Raw genomic sequence first — 22,631 nt, 5'->3', positions numbered from 1 at the left:
AATTAGTTAATGGGACGCGGGCCAAGTTTACAAGCTGATCGAGTTACGTTTAATAAAGTCAGAGAATTTTAAACTTTCGTCACTTGCCCGGTTCGATCTATCGCTTGAAATTACCGGTCGAATTAACGGGGCTTTTAGGGGTTGTAACCCCCGACGAATTAGATCGGGTTAGATAAACGTGGAAGTTCGTGTCATCTATTAACCCTTAACACCCCAACGTGCTTCTGTATCATAACTGACCACTACTGTCCAAAATATGGCGAGTGTATAATCGATTAATAAAATGGCTTTTAGCAAACAAATAAGATCTATCGGTTTCTAGAAAATCGAAATATGCTCAAGTAGTATGCTCGACGATTATACGGTTCACACACAATTACAGACGTATTTCGCGCGTCCTCGTATCTCCGGGAGATAAAAATGAATTTCTTCATCCCCTCAATCAAGAAAACCACTTAGGAGATCCTTCGTTTTTACGCGAACAAAGGTGGCTGCTTTGCGGGAAGTTTTTTGACGGGAAATTAGCGGAGATGTTGACACCGTTGTTGCTCGTACATCTTACTTTTTTGTAATAAGGAATGCCATTGTGCTTAAATAAAAAGAAAAATTAAAATCGACTTTTACGGATGTTGCACGCAATTTCGCGCAGGAAATAATTCCAAGATATAACGAAAGATAGAAATGTTTCTGATCGGTGTACGTTAGCGTACCGTTTTCATTATTTTCAACCGATCCGTCGGAAACTACCTTTAAGAAGTTCAGCTATCTTCTTTCCTGCAATAACCCCAAAGAAAATGATTATATCCGGCTTTTCAGATTGATTTCAATTATATCTACACTACAAAATTCAATAGAATGGAGTAGAATTTTTCTTGATTTTAGATCTACAAAGTTGCTACCACTGAAAATAAGATTTCGTGGGGTTTATTAAAGTTTGACTACAGAAACTGAAAATTGCCCAAACATCCGCAGTCCATCGACAAGAATCACCCGCCATAATAAATAAAATATCTCGTTAAGCATCGCGTCCGTGATGAGAGGCAAAAAGCACATGAATTTTTCACACCCCCCAAAATAGAAGGACTCGGCAGTTAAGGTCAAACGTCTCTCGTCGTTCTCATAAGGTCATCGAAGTTGAGATGAGTCACAAGTGATCGAGGGCTGGTTTGTCGATCGCCGGACAATTTCTGAATTACCGAAATTTGGAAGTACAGTGAATTTTCGATATATGTCAACAACACGGGTCTTGCCAGTGTCATCACCATTGTTGCATTTCGATAAGAAACTTTCGATTCTTGTATCGAAAACCTTTACAGAAAATAAAATTGTTCTAAATAAATAATAAGTTGATCGTAAAAAATAGAAACAAGATGAAAATGTGCCTGTTCTTTCAACAACTTTCATAAATTGAAAATAATATTCTCCAATTTTTCTAACACCTTCACAATTTAGCTTTCCAGTTTCCATTTTTCTATAAATGCACAAAATCCACAGCGAACAAAAATTAGCACTTAACGATGTTTGTTTATTGCCCGTTGTTCAATTCCATTTTTGACAATCCACTCTCGACAATCGCGTTCGATACGGTGTTCCACGGATTCCACGTCGCAATTAACACGGGCCGGAAGTCACCGCGCATAATTTTGCGTAAGGAGAGTTAGACACTGTCAAATGGCGGAAGACGAACACTGCGGGCTTAATTGTGATCCTTATTGGGCCCACCGTGAAATATGGAACAAGAAGCGGATCGCGTGTTATTGTATGCGCCTCGTATTCGGGCGCACACGATCCCGGCCGACGGGATATAATACCCTGCGGGAATAATGATTCCCCTCTGTGACGCAAATTTTTCGAGCGGAGAATGAAATTCGAATTTTTACGGATAAACAAGAAAGCCCGTCACGTGCGCGATTTCAACGGGAATATCTACATATGTCGGGTATGCAAACAAGAACTTATTCATCCCATTCTTCCGTTTGTTTCAAACGCCAATGCAACTCGATGAATAAATATGAACTTCCCGGAACATGCGAAAAATCCCTCGGCGAAATAGTCAATCGAAGTTTTCTTGTGAGGTTTAAAGCAAACGCGAAGTATTCGTCAAACAATTTGATTATTTATTAAATTATTTCTTAATCTATTTAATAATCAGAATAATTATTCTTAGAATACGATAGAATTTCGTGGCTTGATTTCGAGAAATATTGTAATCGAATACCGTTGTCTGGCCCTCCGGAATTTTAATTAAAAATTCCGTAAAATTAACAGAGCTATGGCACGCGATCAGTTCATGCTCCTACGATACTCAGCACGACACGTAGAACGTAAAACGCGTTGTTTGGGACAATTCCAATTTCTTAAAATCTCTATTAACAGTTAGAATTTCTAACAACGATGATACTATTAAAATAAATTGGGAGAGAAAAAAAGAAGAAAGCTGCATGGAACTGGAAGAGGGAAACGGTAGAGGAAGTCAAGGAATTCTGTTATTTAGGAATAAAGTTTGAAAGCAACGGAAAGATAGCAGGTCACGTAAAGGAAAGGATAAAGAGAGCGAACGTGGTCCTAAATCAAGTATGGGGAATCGGCGAAAGGAAATTTAAAAATGATTTTAAAATGAGAATGTTTCTCTTTGATACGTTGGTACTGGGGGTACTCCTATACGGGGTAGAGCTATGGGGCTTTAAGGAGAGAACAGAAGTAGAAAGGATTCAGCTGAAATATATAAAGTGGACACTTGGTTTGGACGTGCGTACCCCAGGATACTTGGTAGTGGAAGAAACAAAAAGGGCGAGGCTTAGAGTAAAGGCAGGAATTAGGGCATGGAAATACACGGAAGGAGTAAGAAACAGAGCAGGGAGGAAGATAGTCAAGGAATGTCTGAAGGAAAAGGAATCAGGGAAAGTTCAGGGCGAAAGCGGGAAAGAAAGGGAGGAATACTTAAAGAGAAACGGATGGAGCCAAGCAGGGGTGGAAGAGATGATAAGGCTAGAGATGGAGGTAGCGGAGAGGCTAAAGGAGAGAGACATTGAGGTACAACGGCAAGAACAATATACAAGGATAGAGCAGTCAAAATATAACAAAAGGTACAAGTTTATAAGAGTGGCAGAGTTACCAGAATACCTAAGTAAGGAGGGAAGAGGGGAAAGTCAAAAGTTAGTAGCCCAAGTAAGATGCGGAAATGCAGAAAACTGGAACAAATACTGGCTGGGAGACGAAGCAAGAGAATGCGACCTGTGTGGGGACAGGTATGGCAATCTGGAGCATCTAACAAGAGAATGCAGGGAAATGGAGGGAAGGATCAGGATGGAGGACATAGTGAGTGGGAGGATAGATACAAATGTTGAAGCGCGGCTTCAAAAGTTCAGGAAGAAGAGAGATAAGCGAGCAGAAATATAAAGGTAATATAAGGAAGCGTAAACCAAAGATAACAGACTAGGAAATGGTGCAATAATCAGAATAAGAATAGGAACAGGCAGAATATAGGTAGAGTAGTCAGGGTAGGGATGGGTGAGTCGAAGAGGGAAGGGGGAGAGAGAGAGAGAGAGAGAGAGAGAGAGAGAGAGAGAGAGAGAGAATTAATGCGTGGATAAGATAGTTATTTTTTGTATTCATAGGTTATTGTAAACCGAGTCCAATTCTTGGCCGTAAGGCTGAATAAAGCAATATTATTATTATTACTTTTTATAATAACTTTTATCATAACAATAAATTTTATATAACTTTTTCCTCCGTGAAAATGTTCTGCTCGGCTTCGTTAAGGAGTTATTAACGAAAAACGCGGGTCAATCAGAGCGCGGATACATTGAAAATTTAAAAAAATATTTATTTCAATTCTTCCGTAAATGACCATGGGATTTCGCGAGATTGGAAATAAAATAAAAATCACGTTCGCAACAAATGACGCGTTTATTTTATCGCGTTTTGTGTATAATCGCGTGGATGGTCTATTTGCCCGTTGGCCGGAAATATCCGCGCTTATTAAAATCGAAAATTTAACAGATTACATGTTTACGGAGAGAGAAGAGTCATCGAGTCGTTCGGGCGAAATATTAATCAATATATTGCGAATTTTAATGCGAAAGAAATATCGCCTGCGTTCGTTGAAAAATACAGAGACCAAATTTATTTCCCTTTTAAATCGTTTATGCGTTTCTAGATTTTCTAAATGCTTCTATACTGTTTTGCGTTTGATCCATCCATTTTTAACACGAATCTATAAAATCCTCGGTCTTGTTAATCATTGTTCGTTTAGCCTGGGATGAATAATCGTTCAAAATATAATGTTTTAAATTCGATGCTCTCAATGGGCTGATACAAAAACCTTTTAAATTCCACGAATTTGAATGTGAAGATATTTAATCTCCCGATCAAGAGCTTTCGACAGAACGTAACAAATCCGATTTTACCGTTTCCATTCGCGGGATTGGCCAGCAGGGACACGGTAGGAATCAGTGTTAGTTGTGGCCAATAATTTCATTGTTACGTTTTCAACGCCGTAAGGAAAAAATCGGCTTGATACTCCGCGTTTTTCAGCTACAGTGAAATTTTATCTTCGACTTTTCCTCGTTTTTCATTCTACATTACCCCCGGTTCTGCTTGGTAGCGTTCACGTTCGTGTCGGCCCCACCCCCTCTGCCCTTCGCCGTTACGTCAGAGTAATAAGTTTCAGGAGCCACTGCTCGATCGCTGGTCGTTTAATCGGCTGCGAAATATCGGAAATTGTTACATGCTTCTCGTATGCTGATTTATTTTATTTCTGCCCCCATCGATTGGCTGCCTCGATTTTACAATCACTAAATAATATAAATCCGTTTCGAAGAGGATACGTTGAGCAACAGTATCCGCTTCGTATTTTCCGCATTTCTTCACAGGTGAGGAGAGGTGTTAGCTCCACTTTTGCCAGTTCCACTATCATAATTTTTCCAGCCACGAGGCTCAGGGACAAACAGTTTCTCTGGAAATAAAGCATCGCCTCCGGAAAGGGCAAATTTTTTCGTGCAACACAGGCACGCGCGGTTTGCTAGAGTCTTACACAGAATGTATGTCGCGGTGTGTACCACCCACGTGCTCTCAGCAAATACCACCCTTTTCTTCAGTGAGAACAGAAGCATCCCGGTGGTAACAATATCGCTACCCGCTAACCGATACTACGTATCGTACCTTTGACAGCGAAACTGTATATACGTGACATCCTTTCTTCCCACCCCTGCGACCGTCAGAGATGAGAACCGCGCCAAGGGAAGAGAATTTAGGGGGAGAATTGCTTACGGCGTTTTTAATACGTCTGATCGCCATACGGTTGACCCCTCGTGTTTTTGTTCTCTTCTGGCTACGACTTATTCCTCGTCGGTCACTCGTGACTCCTATTTAATCTGTGAATCATTGGTAGGATGATAGAAAACATGATGATGGGCTAGAAATAGTTAACGCATTGGTTACCAGCGGTTGTTTTGGCAATAGACTTCATCATATGATATTGTTTAAGATGTCCTTTTTTAAAATGTGGTGTCATATACGGTCGGTAAAATATCGATAGAAAGAGAAATAATTACAGTAGAACCTCGCTTCGTCGACCGTCATTTATTGCTAGAACTCCTCGTCCCTTTCATACTCACAAGGGAACATAATCAGATGCGAAAATCCGATTTTGATGAAACTTGTGGGAGCTTATAGTTCTTTGAAAAATATTTCACACTTGTTTTTTTTTTATCGGCAACCATCCACTTTGAAGGGGTGAAAACAGCCCTCAAAGTTGGCGGTCAAAACCATATTTTTGGAGATATCTCGGAAACCAGAGGTCCAAAAAATTTGAATTTTTTTTTAAATTGTGTGTTTTTCACACTTTTTTTTTTTTAAGTTTGTTGTTTAAACAATATATTAAAAATTTGATTTTTTTGCGGCGCGCCGTAATTATAATTAGCACCGCGTCACGCTGCTACCTGCGCCACCTTCTTTCGCTACTAATAAAATAATAAACGACACATAACCCAGTGGTATTGTTTAAAATACTATACAGGTTTATACTAAATGCTTATATTTCGATAAAACCAGCCAGAATTCCTTCCTACGCACGCCAGGCGCAAGAATATCTTCCATTATGCATAATTATTGTTAAATGGCAAAAAAAAATCCTGAAACATGTACCCCCTATTTTGGATCAAAGATCACACACCCAAGTTTACATTAAAATGAACTAACAATAAATAAGGGAAACTGAAGAAAAATCAAATTTTTAATATATTGTTTAAACAAGAAGCTTTTGTTAAAATTTTCTTGCGCGACTACATTTCCCATTGAAAAACACACAATTTAAAAAAAAATTCAAATTTTTTCGACGTCTGGTTTCCGAGATATCCCAAAAAATATGGTTTTAACGCCCGAGTGTATGGTTGCTGATAAAAAAGCACGTGTCAAATTTCTTTCAAAGAACTATAAGCTCCCATAAGTCTCATCAAAATGGGATTTTCGCATCTGAATATGATCCCTTGCCAGTATCGCCAGATAAGGTGAGGCAGCACAAATTGACGGGAAAAAGTTACCCTCTGTCTGCCAGTACCGGATTAGTCAGATATAAAACCCGTCATGTTACCGGGGGCTAGAACTTTCTGTGAACAATATTTTTTAGTGTTGGTGTTAATTTTTAAAACATAAACGCATGCTCTTCTGTGTAAAAAAGAGATATTGTACATACATAGTACAAATTAAAAAGTACTAACATAGCTATATTTCAGATGTCAGTTTTATTTCGGTATCTATTTCAGACGTTAAAACCACGTCTTGAAAAAGACGTCTTTAGGGGAGTCATATCGTCGTCATTTATTTCAATAATTCATCATAGATTTGAAGATACGAATTTTGGCCACGAACTCGGCCGAATTCGCCACTGTGCGATGGCTGGCAACTTGAGGTTGTACTCACACCCGAGTCGGAGCTTTCGTTGACACATGTTTAGAAAGTTAGGGGTCTTTACTGTGGACGATACCTTGTTCTTAAGGGATCTGGCCGCGGAGTGGGGATGGGCGAGGGTGTCTTCTAGGAGCGCGAGTGACTTCTCATTACTTATCGTGGAACCATCCGGAGACGTATTCGGCAGTTTAAGTAATTTTGCGAGTGAATCGATCTGGGAGCAGGAGCAAGTGTGTGAAGTGAGAACAACATAATTCCACATCGTCATTCTTGTAATATTCAGACAAGTAAGTATTTTTATTGCTACTATTTGTTATCGTTCGTGTTTTTGCTTATGCTCTTCCGCTATATTTGTTACATTGATATAACTTCTCTTAATTTCCGTATATATCTCTTTAATTAATGTTTAAATTAGTATGTTTTCTTATAAACCATGCCACAGAAATTTTGACTGTATTTTTCAATTCTAGGCAAGCAAACAATGGAAACTGCAACGTGGACGGTGGTTCAGTTCATCGAAGATGGCAGCATGGAGGCAGTGCTAACAAAGTGGTTAGAGGGCGAAAATTGTTACTGGCCACCACTGCAACGGGGTCGTTTGATGACCGCAATAAAAAAAATGGAGGCCAGTAACAATTTATGGACCAAGTACAAGGTCAAGATTTTTAGAAACAGCACTTTCGGTAAGTTACAATTTGTTCAGGATTCAAGCGTTGGAATTCGGCGGCTATTGTCTCAACTGGCGACCGCTGTATCATACAGTTTTTGTCTCGTATGTCAACACGCGGTAAGAACGCGTGTCGCCGTTGCTCGACACCGCGTAGCAACAGTTTCGTCTCTCATTGGCCGAATTTCAACGCTCGAATCCTTCAAATCGAGACAAACAAGGATTATCCGATTCGGGAGCACCAATCACGGTGCTCCACATTCGATGGTCCTTGTTATTGAAGGCATCTGCGTGTGCCTTCTCGCTCTCTTAATGTTCGTCACTCGCATCACGCTGCTTAACGCTCTTAACGTTCGTCTTCAGTCATATTTCTCGCGCTAGTTTGCTGCTCGCGCTCGTCTCGCTCAGGTCAGATTTCAAAATCTCTCGCTCGGAGACTCTCGCGATCTCGAACTGCTCTTTCGCAGTATTTTCTACAATCTTCCGCGCCACGTTACGTGCATTCTGCCGCGTGTTGAAGATCTCCGTCGCCCGCGTTAAAGATTTCCGTATCGCGGTGGCACGCGTTTCGCGTTCCGACGGCAGAAATCTGCACGCGCAAGATATCCGTCCATCCGCCGGCTCGCGATTCTCGATCGCGCTTTCTCTCTCTCGATCGTGCGCACCTCGTGACGTCCTCGTTCTCTCCATCGCTCGCGAGTGACCGGCTGGTCGTGCCGCCTGTGATCGGTCTGCGATCAATAAAGTGCAGTTTAATATCTCTCTCTCTCTCTCTCTCTCTCCGTCAAACTCTGACTCTCTACTTCCGCGACCGCGACCTACCTCGCATATATAGCCCGATGGTCCTTAATACATACACCCGAATCGGATCACCTACATCGCTCGCGGTCGTCGCACCTTCCTTACTCTCTCACATTCATTCGCACCCGCTCGCTCGGGCATTCACCTGTCGTTGCGTTGATGTTTTTCGGCCATCCGCGGACGACCTGCTCCACAAAAACGCTGGTCGTTTTTGCGTTTTCGCTGACCTAATCGGCGATTTCCGCCAACGGCTCCGTCCCCTACGTTTATGTTAAACAAAAACGAACAAACAAAAAGAAACAAAGAAACAACTGACAAACTAAAACATGAAAATAAACAAACAAACAAACTTATATTTTATATATATTTATTTTTTATTTATTTATTTTTATTTCCTTACAGAATATTTATTATATAATTTATGATAGGGGAATATTCAAAGTAAAATTAAAATTAAACAGAAACAAACAAACAAAACAAACTAAAACATCGAAATAAACAAACAAACAAACGAAAAGAAAAGAAATCATCTATAATAATAATTATGATTAATATTGATGCCGCGGCCTCTTGGAAATAACATTGTAGCGGCGTGAAGTGAGCGTGAAGAGAGAAAGAGAAAGAATGTGTCAGTACGCGTGAAGTGAGCATGAAGAAAGAGAGCGAGGATGAACAAATGAGCGTGAAGAAAGAGAGCGAGTATGAACAAATGAGCGCGAAGGAAGAGAGAGAAAGAATGAGTAAATACGTGTGAAGGAGCGAAAGAAAAGATAGAACGTAGAGACGCGTGCGTGTAGTTTTCACCAGAAGCAAACGAACCAGCGTGTGAGACGGTTGCAAACCGCGTGTAAAAAAGTAATAAAAGTGAATTCCAAGAATACAGCGTGAAAAGTGTGTTAGAAAAATCGAAGTAAGCAAACGGTCGAGGCAGGCCATGTGGTTTTTGTCAGCGCGTTGCCCTTCCACAAGGGAAAGTCCTTTAGCTTGGGGGTGTCATAAACAAGGGGGCATACTGTCGAAGGCGTTCTCACGGCTGAGGATTTTTGGGACAGCAGGACATTCTGATTCTGACTGTCGTCGTGTACAGTTGTCGTGAATAAAGATTCATAGTATTTTGTAATACGCCCACATTTATTTAAGTTAACGATATCGCGTTATCTATCTTTCTAGTACTTTCTTACAAGTGAATAAAAGAAGCCTAACAACATTATAAAAATAATTTATAATTACTTTGTATTTAAATTATATAATAAGAATTATATTTATTATTATTTTAATTTATAGTTATTATTATTTATTTTAGTTTATTTTATCGCCTGTGTGTGATGAAAGCAGCCTCTCTTTTTTTAGCCCCGCATCCGCTGGCGGTACTCCGCCCGCTTTATCAGCTTGGCCAATTTATTCTGAAACATAATATTATGCTTTATAATTTTTTAATTATTCACCATTTATTTATTATTTTATTATTTCTTCATTTATTCTATATTTACTTACATAAGAATCATAATTTAGCCTAGCCGTGGAGGTGGGCGGGGGCCCACGTTCAAATGGCCTCGGGATGCGGGAGGGCGGAAAGTTGGGCGGCAACAATTTTACCGCAATGGGCCACGGTATCTGCGAGGCCCGTGGCGTTGGGGCGGATGGCCCCTGTTCTAAGGACATTTTTTCAAATTTGATGGTGTTTGGTTCCATAATTCTGGAAAAGAAAAAAGAATTACTTCATGCGCCGTCTCGAAAATGTCGGATTCAAATTGACGCGTATTATAGTGTTGTTTGGAATTTGGAAGTGTGCAAGAACGGTTTTTTCGGGATCGTATCGGATTCTCGAACAAAGATTGTAAGTCATTGCAGGTGTGCAATAATTCGAAAGAATCGGTTACCCAATCGTTGGGACGGGTCGGAAATCCATAGGATCGAGATCAATCACTGAAGAGCAAAATTCTTCACTGATTCGTCTCGACCCCATGGATTTCCGACACGTCCGAACGATTCAGTGCACGACTCTTGCGAATTATTGCACACCGGCAGTCACTCACAATCTTTGTTCGAGAATATGATACGATGTCGAACAAAACATTCTCGCACACTTTTAAATTGTATATATCACTATAACACTTCACGACGCGTCCAACGAATCAAGTCTATTCGTCTAATGTAACAAAAATGTTTATATCTCAGAAACGGTTGACCTTTCGACCTATGTTTACTATAGCTTTTTCACTCAGCACTGTGTATCCTATATACCATATAAATATTGAATGGTTTTTTTTTAACACCCTGTATATATATATATAACATGTATCCAACGGCAGAAGGTGAAGTTTTCAAGCTACTACACGCTGTAAGGAAAATAAATTGTAGGGACAACCTGAGAATAAATGAAGGGATCGTTTGCGGTGCAATTACAAAATTGTCTCTACCTGAAATACTTGCACTTGTGAAGACCATTCAACGTTTATGAACTCAATGGATACATATATAGAAACAACTTATCGTGATCATGAATAAATTACTTCTGTGAATTTGATTGCAAAGTGGGAGAACATCGACTCGATAATTTCATAGGGTGGATAATAAAAATCTCCTTGTGGATTTTAACCAAAGAACACACACACACACACACACACACACACACACACACACACACACCCCCGCCCTAAAGAACAAATTCGGTCATTCAAAATAGGCAGAATTTTTCATCGAAATAGATAGTTTTTTGCAAATATCTCGGAAAATAAAGAGACCGCCGTACTGTGCGGACTAATGGCCTGTTTTTGGGCACTTCTCGTAATTTGGTTATTGATGTATAAATATATATCAGAAATTGTTTGCAGAAAATTAAATTTACTGTGGCGGCCGTGCAAATAGCACGCCGACGAACCGCCAATATACATTGTAAACGCGGCGGCGACCGTCCTCGGAAAGCCGCAAAGAAACACGTGAAGATCGGCTCCGGGGACGGTCGCCATCTGTTAAACAATTGACTGACGCGAGGGAGAGGTGGTCAGTCAAAGGTATGCGATCGACACTCGGTCGCGAACGTCGATACAGGGCAGTCGACGGTCCACCGACCAATAAAGACGTATACCACCGAACACGGCCTCGATCATTACACCGGACACCCACATTTACCAATATAATTAATAAATTTAACAAAGATTTTATTTTTAAAAACATTCAATTTAAAACGAAATTAATAATAAATGAAGTATATGCAAAATTAGTAATAAGAGACTTGAGCAAATTATAATAGTAGTAAACAAAATAAGCAAACTTAACAAATCACTATTCGCTATAAACAATTTCGATCTATCTTTACATTCTTATTACTTTTCCAGTAGGTGTAAAACATATATTAAAAACAAATTAAGAATACGTAAAATGACATGATGCGAGTTACATGATGCGTAGTAGACATGATGCGCCTCCCCTCAGGTCAATCAACGAATGGGGATGAGTCTTTCGGGATTTTCGGGTCCATCCCTTGGAAGAGTTGGACACCAACGAGATGGCCAGCAAACGGACCCCGGACAGCAAACGCAGCAGTCATTCCGTTGTTATCAGACTTTCGCGATCGTACGCAACCACAGCACTTTCAATCGGATCCCGTTACCCAATATTAAATTGGCGGGTAACTTTTCGGCGATACGGGTACGCGACGCGTTCACAACGGTGAATCCGAGCCTTACAACCTCGGGTGGATATACAGTGGAAATCCGCGCGGCACACTCGATAGTCGCATCGCAAAACACTGGATCAGGTTATTCGGCTATCGAAACTTGCCAGTTAGTCGTTCCTAAACCATTCGAGAGTAAAATATTATTGTTTTCATTTATTGAAACAGCCCCTTGCGGGCCACACGGGGATACCGCTCCATCTCCGTCAAGGTGGTGGGCCTCCTCGCAACGGTTCCATCGTTCCATTTGGCGGCGGCAGAGCGTGGGAAGTTATACCACATCGCCTGCTCGTTCCGCCGCCCGGTGGAGGTGGAGCTTATGCGCAGGGAGGATGAGGAGCTTGTGGCTCTGATACGCCAAGCCCGGGCGGATACGTTTGCTGAATGGGGGAAACTGCTCGCTACGGAAAACACTTCAACAAGCAAGCGCTTTAAGAGAAGCTTTCCTAGGCGTATCAAGCAGAGATTGGTGCGTGTCACAAGCACATTCGAAGCGAGATCACCGTCACAACGCTAAACTGGTGCGGATACCTACACAGACTGAGCCTAATCAAGATGCATGGGGTACTAAGTACCAAAAAGTGGGATCCGATAATCTCTGGGGATTGAAATGTACAGAAGTGAATGTGTGGCCTACCCATGTTGTCGGCGCTAGTATGTATGAGATACATCCTGACATAGAAGCAAATAACCCCAGCGTTAGGTGTTACGGAGCGACTGATACATATTGGATGATCTCGACAACTGTTGCTGGGGCTAAGGAGCAGTTTATAATTAGGCCGAAACAGCCGTTTATATTTTTCTGCAAAGGACTTGTTAGAGTTGTTTTAGCTCATGTAATTGTTAGCAAAAACAAACTTCCTTCAGGACAGTGCATTTATGCGTTGTCACGTCCGGTGGTTCGACCGTAAATGAATAAACGCTTAGATAAAGAATTAGTATTAATTATTATAGAAAAACCCGATGATGTCGCGCGAGAGGAAATAAAATAAGATTAAAGTATATGTTAGCAATTCTACGCAGTTAGGTAGCGCGGAAAAAGACTCCAACTTATCTTCCTGCAAGACACGCAGACGAAGATCAGTTTACACCTTGGAAACAAACAAGAAGAATATTATGCCGAATTACAAGAAAAGACGTCGACTTCATAAGTAAAAGAACCCTGGCAACACACAGCTGACTAATCAGGAGACATTGAGAAGATCAACTCCTCAAAATGAGTTCAGTCAGTTAGTAAAAGATCCATACGTTAGACGCGTCGTGCAATTATTAACAGTTCTTTTTAAAATCTACGAGTTTCGACGTATAAGTCCCGCGAAGTGCTCGTGAAAGTTCAGCAACTTCGACCTGCGAGCCACTGCGGAAAACCAGCGACTACAACCTGCGAGCGCCCTCCCGAAATCAGCGACTGCAAACTTGCGAGCGATCTCCAAGAATCAGCGACTCGATAAATTAATATTATTATAAAGCGAAACACTTGTAAGCCCTCTAGCTTATGCGCTATACAAAATCCCTGCTTGTAAAGTAAAGTCAAACTTCGAATATCTGATTCAGCACCTAATTCTGAATAAATCGATAATTTTGTTGTTTTTTAAAAATACGGATACAACTTATTTAATCAATCCTCAATTTCCCGAATCGTAGCCGATGAATGCAGGTAGGTTCAAAACTGCGACTTATACCCAAAAAATTATAATCCGCCCCACCTGGGACATAACAAAAATTGGTGACAGCGGTGGGATAAAGCGCAGTGACAAAGACCTTTGATCAACAAAATATTAGAAAGTTTTGGAAAGAACCTTCAATATATGAGTATGTATATCGGAAAATTAGTCCAGAGAAGCTGCTATCAATCCTCAGCACATCAACTTGTATGGGTAAACCAGTGATAAATTACATCAGAAACCCTGATATCCCAGAGACCAACTATATAAAATCGATGAAGGTAATAGCGGGACAAAGGATCAATTCAGAAAGACAACAATGCCTGTCCCAAGGCCGAATTATCGCCCAGAGGAAGAGGTGTTAGAAGAATTCTACGGGCCTATAGATGGGATAGTACCGACCCACTATCCAGAAACATACCGGAACCTCCTGAATCTGTACTGTGTCGTCGCACCACGACAAGAGACGTCCTATATACCTCACTGAAATAGGATATGTCGTGCGTGTTATGGCCGCCTGATCAGAAGGGAACAATGGTATTGTGAAGAAGGAGGCTGGCACATCTTGTGTCAGCTAGATCCAGCCCAAACCTACTCCAAATATGGACTGCCCGCCGGGAATTTTCCGGACCGAGACGTACGGAGGAGACGTATGGACTACCGCCCCGAAGAGGAGGTATTGGAGGAATTTTATGGGCCGATAGATGGGGTAATACCACACCATTACCCTGAAACGTACCGGAATCTTCTAAATTTATACTGCGTGTGTACATCACAGCAAGAAGCATCGTACGTGTACCACCAAAATAGGATATGCCGGACATGTTATGGCCGCCTAACCCCAAGAGAGCACTGGTACTACGAGCAAGGGGCTGGCACATCGTGTGTCAGCTGAACCCGGCCCACACCTACTCCAAATGCCAAGACTGCGGTCGGCAACTAGGAAGGGTCCGTCAGGCATGGGAGTGCACGGAATGCATCGAAGAGAACTTCGAAATGAACGTGGACGAGTGATGACCTGATCCACACTGGCTACGCCCAAGAAGTAGTCACCCGATGGTGACAAGCGCACCCACACCATGTACACATTTTTTTTCTTCTCATCCCATTACATTTGGATCCTTCAGTGCAGGAATATTAGCAGTCCTTATAATCCTCAAATTTATAAAGGTGTCACGTCCGGTGGTTCGACCGCCAACGAATAAACCCTCAGATGAAGAATTATTATGAATTATTATGGACATCCGATGATGTCGTGCGAGGAGAAGTAAAAATAGGATTAAGATATATGTTAAAAATTCTACGCAGTAAGGTAGCACGAGAAACGACTCCAACTTTTCTTCCTGCAAGACACGCAGATGAAGTTCTCAGTTTACACGCTGAGAACAAACAGGAAAGGTGTCCAAATATGCCAAATTATAAGAAAAGACGCCGACTTCATGGTAAAAAGATCCTGTCGGCGTACAGCTGACTAGTCAGGAGACATCAAGAAGATAAAAAGATGCAAGGTAGAGACTCCTGTGCCAGCATCTTTGAAAAACAAAGGATTGTGCATCTTATAAAAAGGGGGACCAACTCCTAAAATTCAGTTATAAATAGTCAGTCAGTCAGTCAGACAATCGTGAACAATCAGTTATTCAGTCATAGTCAATAGTCCAGTAGTCTCTTTTGAAGTTAAAATAGTTCGTTCAGTTGTTTCGCGACAAACCGTTTCAAAGACCAGTGTCAGCAGTCGGAGTATATTGTAACCGAATTCGAACCCGTGATCACGGTAATATTAATATTATTATTATTATTATCAAACTATTTATAAGCACTCCAGTATATGCGCTATATAAACCATATTTGTAAAATCAAATTTGTAATCTCTGATTCAGAACCACACTTTGAATAAATCAATAATATTGTTGTTTTCAAAATAAGGGTACAAAGTTATTTAAACGATCCTCAATTTCCCGAACCATAGCCGGTGTATGCAGGTAGGTTTGAAACTGCGTCCTATCCTCTTAAAATCGTAATTCATCCCACTCGGGACGTAACACTATCAAAGCTTGCAAAGGAGTATCTTTGTGTTATGGCAACATCTGTTCCTTCCGAAAGAGTATTCTCAAAGACTGGCGAAATAATTAGTAAAAAAAAGAAATAGATTAAAAGACAATATAGTGAATAAAATATTGCTTCTTAATATGTACAAAATAAATCCTTTATTATGTCTATTTCGTACATATTCGCTTTATCTACGTTTTTTTCTTGCCGAAATGTTCCAGTATTTCCACTCGCGGCATTTCTATACTCATGTCAGGTCCGAAATCACAGTCAAATTTAAAGCATCGAGATATTTGAAGGAATCATTTGGCAATCGATACATATAGTATAGAAACAGCTTATAGTGATCAGGAATAAATAACTTCTGTGAATTTGATTGCAAAGTGGAAGAACATTGACCCCTTCGACTCGATACTTTCACAGGGTGTATTAAAGAAAGTTTGTTGTGCATTGTAGGTATTAACGAAAGAACCCTCCCCCGCCCTAAAGAACAAAGTCGGTCATTCAAAATAGGCAGAATTTTTCATCAAAATAGGCAGTTTTTTGCAAATATCTCGGAAAATCAAGATACCGCAGTACTGTGCGGACTAATGGCCTGTTTTTGGGCACTTCCCGTAATTTGGTTATTAATGTGTATATATATATATAAGGCGCTAAAACTCAAGGAACGTAAAGAATATATTTCGCAGAAGTTATAAGGGAATAGCAATCCCTAAGACCCGTATCCTATAAATTCCAAATTCAAGAAAACAAAATCTATTCAAATTAAAACATTGATAAAGAAATAATGAGGAAATACCTGCAAAATTACTTCTTAACCGTTGAAAACGAAACATGAGGCCCTGGGGTGACCGAGGAACCAGTGCGTGAGGTAAAGAGCGAACCAGCACTGCATCCGTTGGCGAACCTCACCCATTTGAAAACACTGAAAATAAATAATAACATGTATCACTCAATGAATACATATATAGAAACAACTTATAGTGATCATGAATAAATAACTTCTGTGAATTTGATTGCAAAGTGAAAAAACATTGACCACTTCGACTCAATAATTTCATACCTCCCTTCATATATTAATGTATATATATATAAGGCGCTAAAACTCATGGAACGTAAAGAATATATTTCGCAGAAGTTATAAGGGAATAGCAATCCCTAAGACCCGTATCCTATAAATTCCAAATTCAAGAAAACAAAATCTATTCAAATTAAAACATTGATAAAGAAATAATGAGGAAATACCTGCAAAATTACTTCTTAACCGTTGAAAAGGAAACATGAGACCCTGGGGTGACCGAGGAACCAGTGCGTGAGGTAAAGAGCGAACCAGCACTGCATCCGTTGGCGAACCTCACCCATTTGAAAACACTGGAAATAAATAATAACATGTATCACTCAATGAATACATATATAGAAACAACTTATAGTGATCATGAATAAATAACTTCTGTGAATTTGATTGCAAAGTGAAAAAACATTGACCACTTCGACTCAATAATTTCATACCTCCATCATATATTAATGTATATATATATAAGGCGCTAAAACTCATGGAACGTAAAGAATATATTTCGCAGAAGTTATAAGGGAATAGCAATCCCTAAGACCCGTATCCTATAAATTCCAAATTCAAGAAAACAAAATCTATTCAAATTAAAACATTGATAAAGAAATAATGAGGAAATACCTGCAAAATTACTTCTTAACCGTTGAAAACGAAACATGAGGCCCTGGGGTGACCGAGGAACCAGTGCGTGAGGTAAAGAGCGAACCAGCATTGCATCCGTTGGCCAACCTCACCCATTTGAAAACACTGGAAATAAATAATAACATGTATCCAACGGCAGAAGGTGAAGTTTCCAAGCTACTACACGCGGTAAGGAAAATAAATTGTAGGGACAACTTGAGAATAAATGAAGGGATCGTTTGCGGTGCAATTAGAAATTGTCTCTACCTGAAATACTTGCACTTGTGAAGACTTCATTCAACGTTGATGAACTCAATGGATACATATACAATAGTATATCATGAATAAATTTCTTCTGTGAATTTGATTGCAAAGTGAAAAAACATTGACCACTTCGACTCAATAATTTCATACCTCCCTTCATATATTAATGTATATATATATAAGGCGCTAAAACTCATGGAACGTAAAGAATATATTTCGCAGAAGTTATAAGGGAATAGCAATCCCTAAGACCCGTATCCTATAAATTCCAAATTCAAGAAAACAAAATCTATTCAAATTAAAACATTGATAAAGAAATAATGAGGAAATACCTGCAAAATTACTTCTTAACCGTTGAAAACGAAACATGAGGCCCTGGGGTGACCGAGGAACCAGTGCGTGAGGTAAAGAGCGAACCAGCATTGCATCCGTTGGCCAACCTCACCCATTTGAAAACACTGGAAATAAATAATAACATGTATCCAACGGCAGAAGGTGAAGTTTCCAAGCTACTACACGCGGTAAGGAAAATAAATTGTAGGGACAACTTGAGAATAAATGAAGGGATCGTTTGCGGTGCAATTAGAAATTGTCTCTACCTGAAATACTTGCACTTGTGAAGACTTCATTCAACGTTGATGAACTCAATGGATACATATACAATAGTATATCATGAATAAATTTCTTCTGTGAATTTGATTGCAAAGTGAAAAAACATTGACCACTTCGACTCAATAATTTCATAGGGTGGATAATAAAAATTCCCTTGTAGATTGTTATGACACACAGCCATTTCCGAGGAAAGACCATTAGACCTCGGGATACTTTTACAAGGGTCTCGAGAAGGCCTAAGCATTTTTTATATACACGTTACCAGTTAAGGCCTAATCGTCACGGGTTAGGCATCCGCGTAGTGCGTGAGGGTTAGAGACCCTAAGGCAGACCCCTTGGGCCATCAGTTTGGGGACCCCTAATAAACATAGTTGCCAGATGACTGGAACAAAGTGACTCTTCTGCCAAGTCCTTGGAAAATCTAGCTTTTCCAAGGAAGCATTGTTCCCAAACTCGATGATCCTCGCCCTCATGGGACAAGGGGGTAATAAACCATAGGCACGTGCTGGCCACTTGGGCCCTTTTTTTCGTCACGCTGCTCTGGGGTCTGGCAATCGTCACGTGCTGGTCTAGGCACTTTCTCTACGCGTTTGACTTGGGGTGGGGACTTCCTCCACCACCAACAGGGGTTGCATACAAATGACTCCTCCCTCAAGTCAATCAGCAAGTGAGATTTCTTTCCCCCAAAAATGGGACCATCTCCCACTCTTCTCCAAAGTCACCACCGAGGTGAAGAGCGAGCTGACCCCAGAGCAGAAATTAGATACAAACTTGTTCTCAAAGGAAACCGAATAATCACCAGTCCGAATGTAAACTGTATATAGTCATTGTTCTAATAAACCAAAGTTGTTATTGCAAAGGAAGGTGTCGGGTCATTAATTCGACAAAATAACACGCAGAACCTCTCCTACAATTGCGAGAAACTGCACGACATAACATAGATTTTAATGAAAGAACTCTCCTCCATCCTAAAGAACAAATTCGGTCATTGAAAATAGGCAGAATTCGCAATGGAGACTCTGACAGTTTTTTGCAAATATCTCAGAAAATAAAGAGACCTCCGTACAGTGCGGACAAATGGTCTGTCTTCGGGCACTTCTCGTAATTTGGTTATTAATGTATATATTAATGTACAATAACCAGCAAAACTGAGTCTACACTATTTGAAGCAACATAACTTTTTAAAAATTAGATCAAATGACTTGAATTTTATTGAGAAGTTAGAAGGATTAGTTTATTAGACGAGGTGTAGGAAGGAATGGGAAGAGGTGGAAAGGTTGCAGGAGAGGTTTCTGAGGTGGGTCCTAGGAGTAGAGGGGTACGCACCGCGGTATATGGTGCGGTAACAGCTGCAGAGGGAGTTGTTGAGAGGGAGGGCGGGGTTGAGGGCATGGGGGTACCAGAAGAAGTTGAGGGTGGAAAAAGGGGGGGAGCTAGCTAGGTTGTGCTGGGAGCAGGGAAGAGGAAGGGGCAGAAGGGGAGGGGAGGTAGTAGGGTGGGTGAAGGAGTGACGGCGTTTTTGGGAAGAGAGGGGCTGGACAGCGGAGGAGGCGGAGGAGATGATGGAGGAGAGGATAGAGGCAGTGAGTGAGGAGATAGTGAAAGGGGAAAAGAAGAAGCAACAGGGGAGAGATGGGAAAAGATAGGAAGCGCAAGGTACAACATGTGGTACGGGAGGGTGAAGGGAGAGCGGATACCGGGGTATCTGAAGAAAGGCTGGGGAGAGAGCAGGTGGCAAAGGGTGGCCAGGTACAGGTTGGGAAACGAGATGAGAGGTGGAAAGTATTGGTTGGAGGAGGAGAAGAAAGTATGTAAGGTCTGTGGGTGAGAGGAGGAAACGTGGGAACATGTGTGGGAAATGTGTAAGGGAGGGTTGAGGGGAGTGGTTGGCAGGGGATGGTGGGGAAGTATTAGGGGATGAAGGAGGAGAGGAATGGATGAGGAAGGTGGATGAATGGAGGAAGAGCAGGAATGGAGAGATATGGGAGATGAAGTAAATGGAGAGAATGCATAGGAATGGAGTGAAAGAGAGAGCAGCCGAAAGAGGAGGTCCAGGAGGCATGGGAAGGATGGGTGAGGTGCAGGGAGGGGAGAGAGCAGAGAAGCATGTATGTGTGGGACAGGGAAAAATAATAACGCGGCGGATATTAGTGAAAGATCGTTCTCTCTCTCTATGGCGTGTTTTTAGGACACGTTTAATTAAGTTAGGGTAAGTTAGGATAAGTTTAAGGTTAAGATTGGGGTAAGAGGGAGATGTAATTAAAATTGTAACCCCGAGGGGAATCAATAATTGATATATATATTAGACGAGGTGTACAAAATTTTTGAAAAAAATTTTAATTGGTCGGAATCGCAAAAGAAATAGTAAAAGTTGGTTTTTTCAGCTTTTTTATCAGAGCCTGTATTGAAAATTTAAGGAATGTATTTGATTTGCTCGAATAAATTATATCTACGCTTAAAATTTCACAGATATTGGTTAATTCGATTACGAGTTATAAACGATTAAAAGTGTGGTTTTAAGTCGAAAATCATGAAAAACGGCAATTTTTCCACTTTTAAGCGTTTATAACTCGTAAACGAATTAACCAATATCGGTGAAATTTTCAGCATGGATGTAATTTACTCAAGCGAATCAAACACATTTTTTAAATTTTCAATACAGGCTCAGATAAAAAAGCTAAAAAAACCAACTGTTACTATTTCTTTTGCGATTCCGACCAATTCAAACTTTTTTCAAAAATTTTTTACACCTCGTCTAACAAACTAAACCTTCCAACTTCTCAATAAAATTCAAGTCATTTGATCAGATTTTTAAAAAGTTATGTTGGCTCAAATAGTGTAGACTCAGTTTTGCTGGTTAGTGTATGTATATAAAGCGAGAAAACTCAAGGAACGTAAAGAATATATTTCGCAGAAGTTACAAGGGAATAGCAATCCCTAAGACCCATATCCTATAAATTCCAAATTCAAGGTAACAAGATCTATTCAAATTAAAACATTAATAAAGAAATAATGAGAAAATACCTGTGAAATTTCTTCTTAACTGTTGAAAACAAAACACGAGGCCCTGGGGTGACCGAGGAACCAGTCAGTGAGGTGAACAGCGAACCCACATTGCATCCAATGGCCGGCCTCACACTTGAAAACACTGAAAATAAATAATAACATGTATTCAACGGCAGAAGGTAAAGTTTTTAAGCTACTACACGCGGTAAGGAAAATAAATTATAGGGACAACCTGAGAATAAATGAAGGGATCGTTTGCGGTGCGATTAGAAATTGTCTCTACCTGAAATACATCCACTTGTGCACTTCATTCAACGTTTATAAACTCAATGAATAGATATATAGAAACAACTTATAGTGATCATGTATAAATAACTTCTGTGAATATGATTGCAAAGTGAAAAAACATTGACCACTTCGACTCGATAATTTCATACCTCCCTTCATATATTAATGTATATATATATAAGGCGCTAAAACTCATGGAACCTAAAGAATATATTTCGCAGAAGTTATAAGGGAATAGCAATCCCTAAGACCCGTATCCTATAAATTCCAAATTCAAGAAAACAAAATCTATTCAAATTAAAACATTGATAAAGAAATAATGAGGAAATACCTGCAAAATTACTTCTTAACCGTTGAAAAGGAAACATGAGACCCTGGGGTGACCGAGGAACCAGTGCGTGAGGTAAAGACCGAACCAGCATTGCATCCGTTGGCCAACCTCACCCATTTGAAAACACTGGAAATAAATAATAACATGTATCACTCAATGAATACATATATAGAAACAACTTATAGTGATCATGAATAAATAACTTCTGTGAATTTGATTGCAAAATGGGAGAACATCGACTCGATAATTTCATAGGGTGGATAATAAAAATCTCCTTGTACATTTTAACCAAAGAACCCTCCCGCGCCCTAAAGAACAAATTCGGTCATTCAAAATAGGCAGAAGTTTACATCAAAATAGACAGTTTTTGCAAATATCTCGGAAAATAAAGAGACCGCCGTACTGTGCGGACAAATGGCCTGTTTTCGGGAAAACTTATCAAAATGTATACTCCAAACCTAATCGCCATAATACGTACTTACAACACACGGCACTGACACGAATGGCTGCTCTGAAGTGAATACTGGCCGACGCTTGCGAGCGAATGTTCGATGGCATTCCTTCGACCGCCTTCGGAACCGATCTTCGCTTCTTTCTCTGCAGCTTCCCGTGGACCGTCGCCGCGCCGCCGCGTATACAATGTATGTTGGCGGTTCGTCGGCGTGCTTGCCGCTGCG

General features: G+C 40.4%; 1 protein-coding gene across 2 annotated transcripts; it reads right to left on the bottom strand.

The window, feature by feature from the left end:
* Positions 1-9,495: 9,495 nt before the first annotated feature.
* Positions 9,496-22,624, bottom strand: LOC143364229 (uncharacterized). Of its 2 annotated transcripts, none has more exons than XM_076804688.1 (5): positions 22,433-22,624; positions 21,955-22,080; positions 21,354-21,477; positions 9,872-10,073; positions 9,496-9,780 (listed from the first exon to the last, which is right to left on the bottom strand). In XM_076804688.1, exons 2-5 carry the CDS (start codon positions 22,043-22,045, stop codon positions 9,724-9,726), a joined length of 474 nt encoding a protein of 157 aa, XP_076660803.1. In that variant the 5' UTR covers positions 22,046-22,080; positions 22,433-22,624; the 3' UTR covers positions 9,496-9,723. The 2 variants fall into 2 exon arrangements, with proteins under 2 accessions (XP_076660803.1, XP_076660802.1); XM_076804687.1 differs by having other exon boundaries at positions 22,437-22,624.
* Positions 22,625-22,631: the final 7 nt, after the last annotated feature.

The sequence above is a fragment of the Halictus rubicundus genome, unplaced genomic scaffold, assembly GCF_050948215.1.
Source record: "Halictus rubicundus isolate RS-2024b unplaced genomic scaffold, iyHalRubi1_principal scaffold0354, whole genome shotgun sequence".
Lineage (NCBI taxonomy): Eukaryota > Metazoa > Arthropoda > Insecta > Hymenoptera > Halictidae > Halictus > Halictus rubicundus.
The sequence above is the reverse complement of the archived record's forward strand: the minus strand, read 5'-3'. Positions and strand labels throughout refer to the sequence as shown.

Coding starts and splice junctions, on each gene's coding strand:
- LOC143364229 (XM_076804688.1), bottom strand. CDS start 22,045: ATGCTGGTTCGGTCTTTACCTCACGCACTGGTTCCTCGGTCACCCCAG. Junction 10,074..21,353: donor GTTAAGAAGAAATTTCACAG/GTATTTTCTCAT, acceptor TTTCTTTTCCAG/AATTATGGAACCAAACACCA. Junction 9,781..9,871: donor GGCTAAATTATGATTCTTAT/GTAAGTAAATAT, acceptor ATTATGTTTCAG/AATAAATTGGCCAAGCTGAT.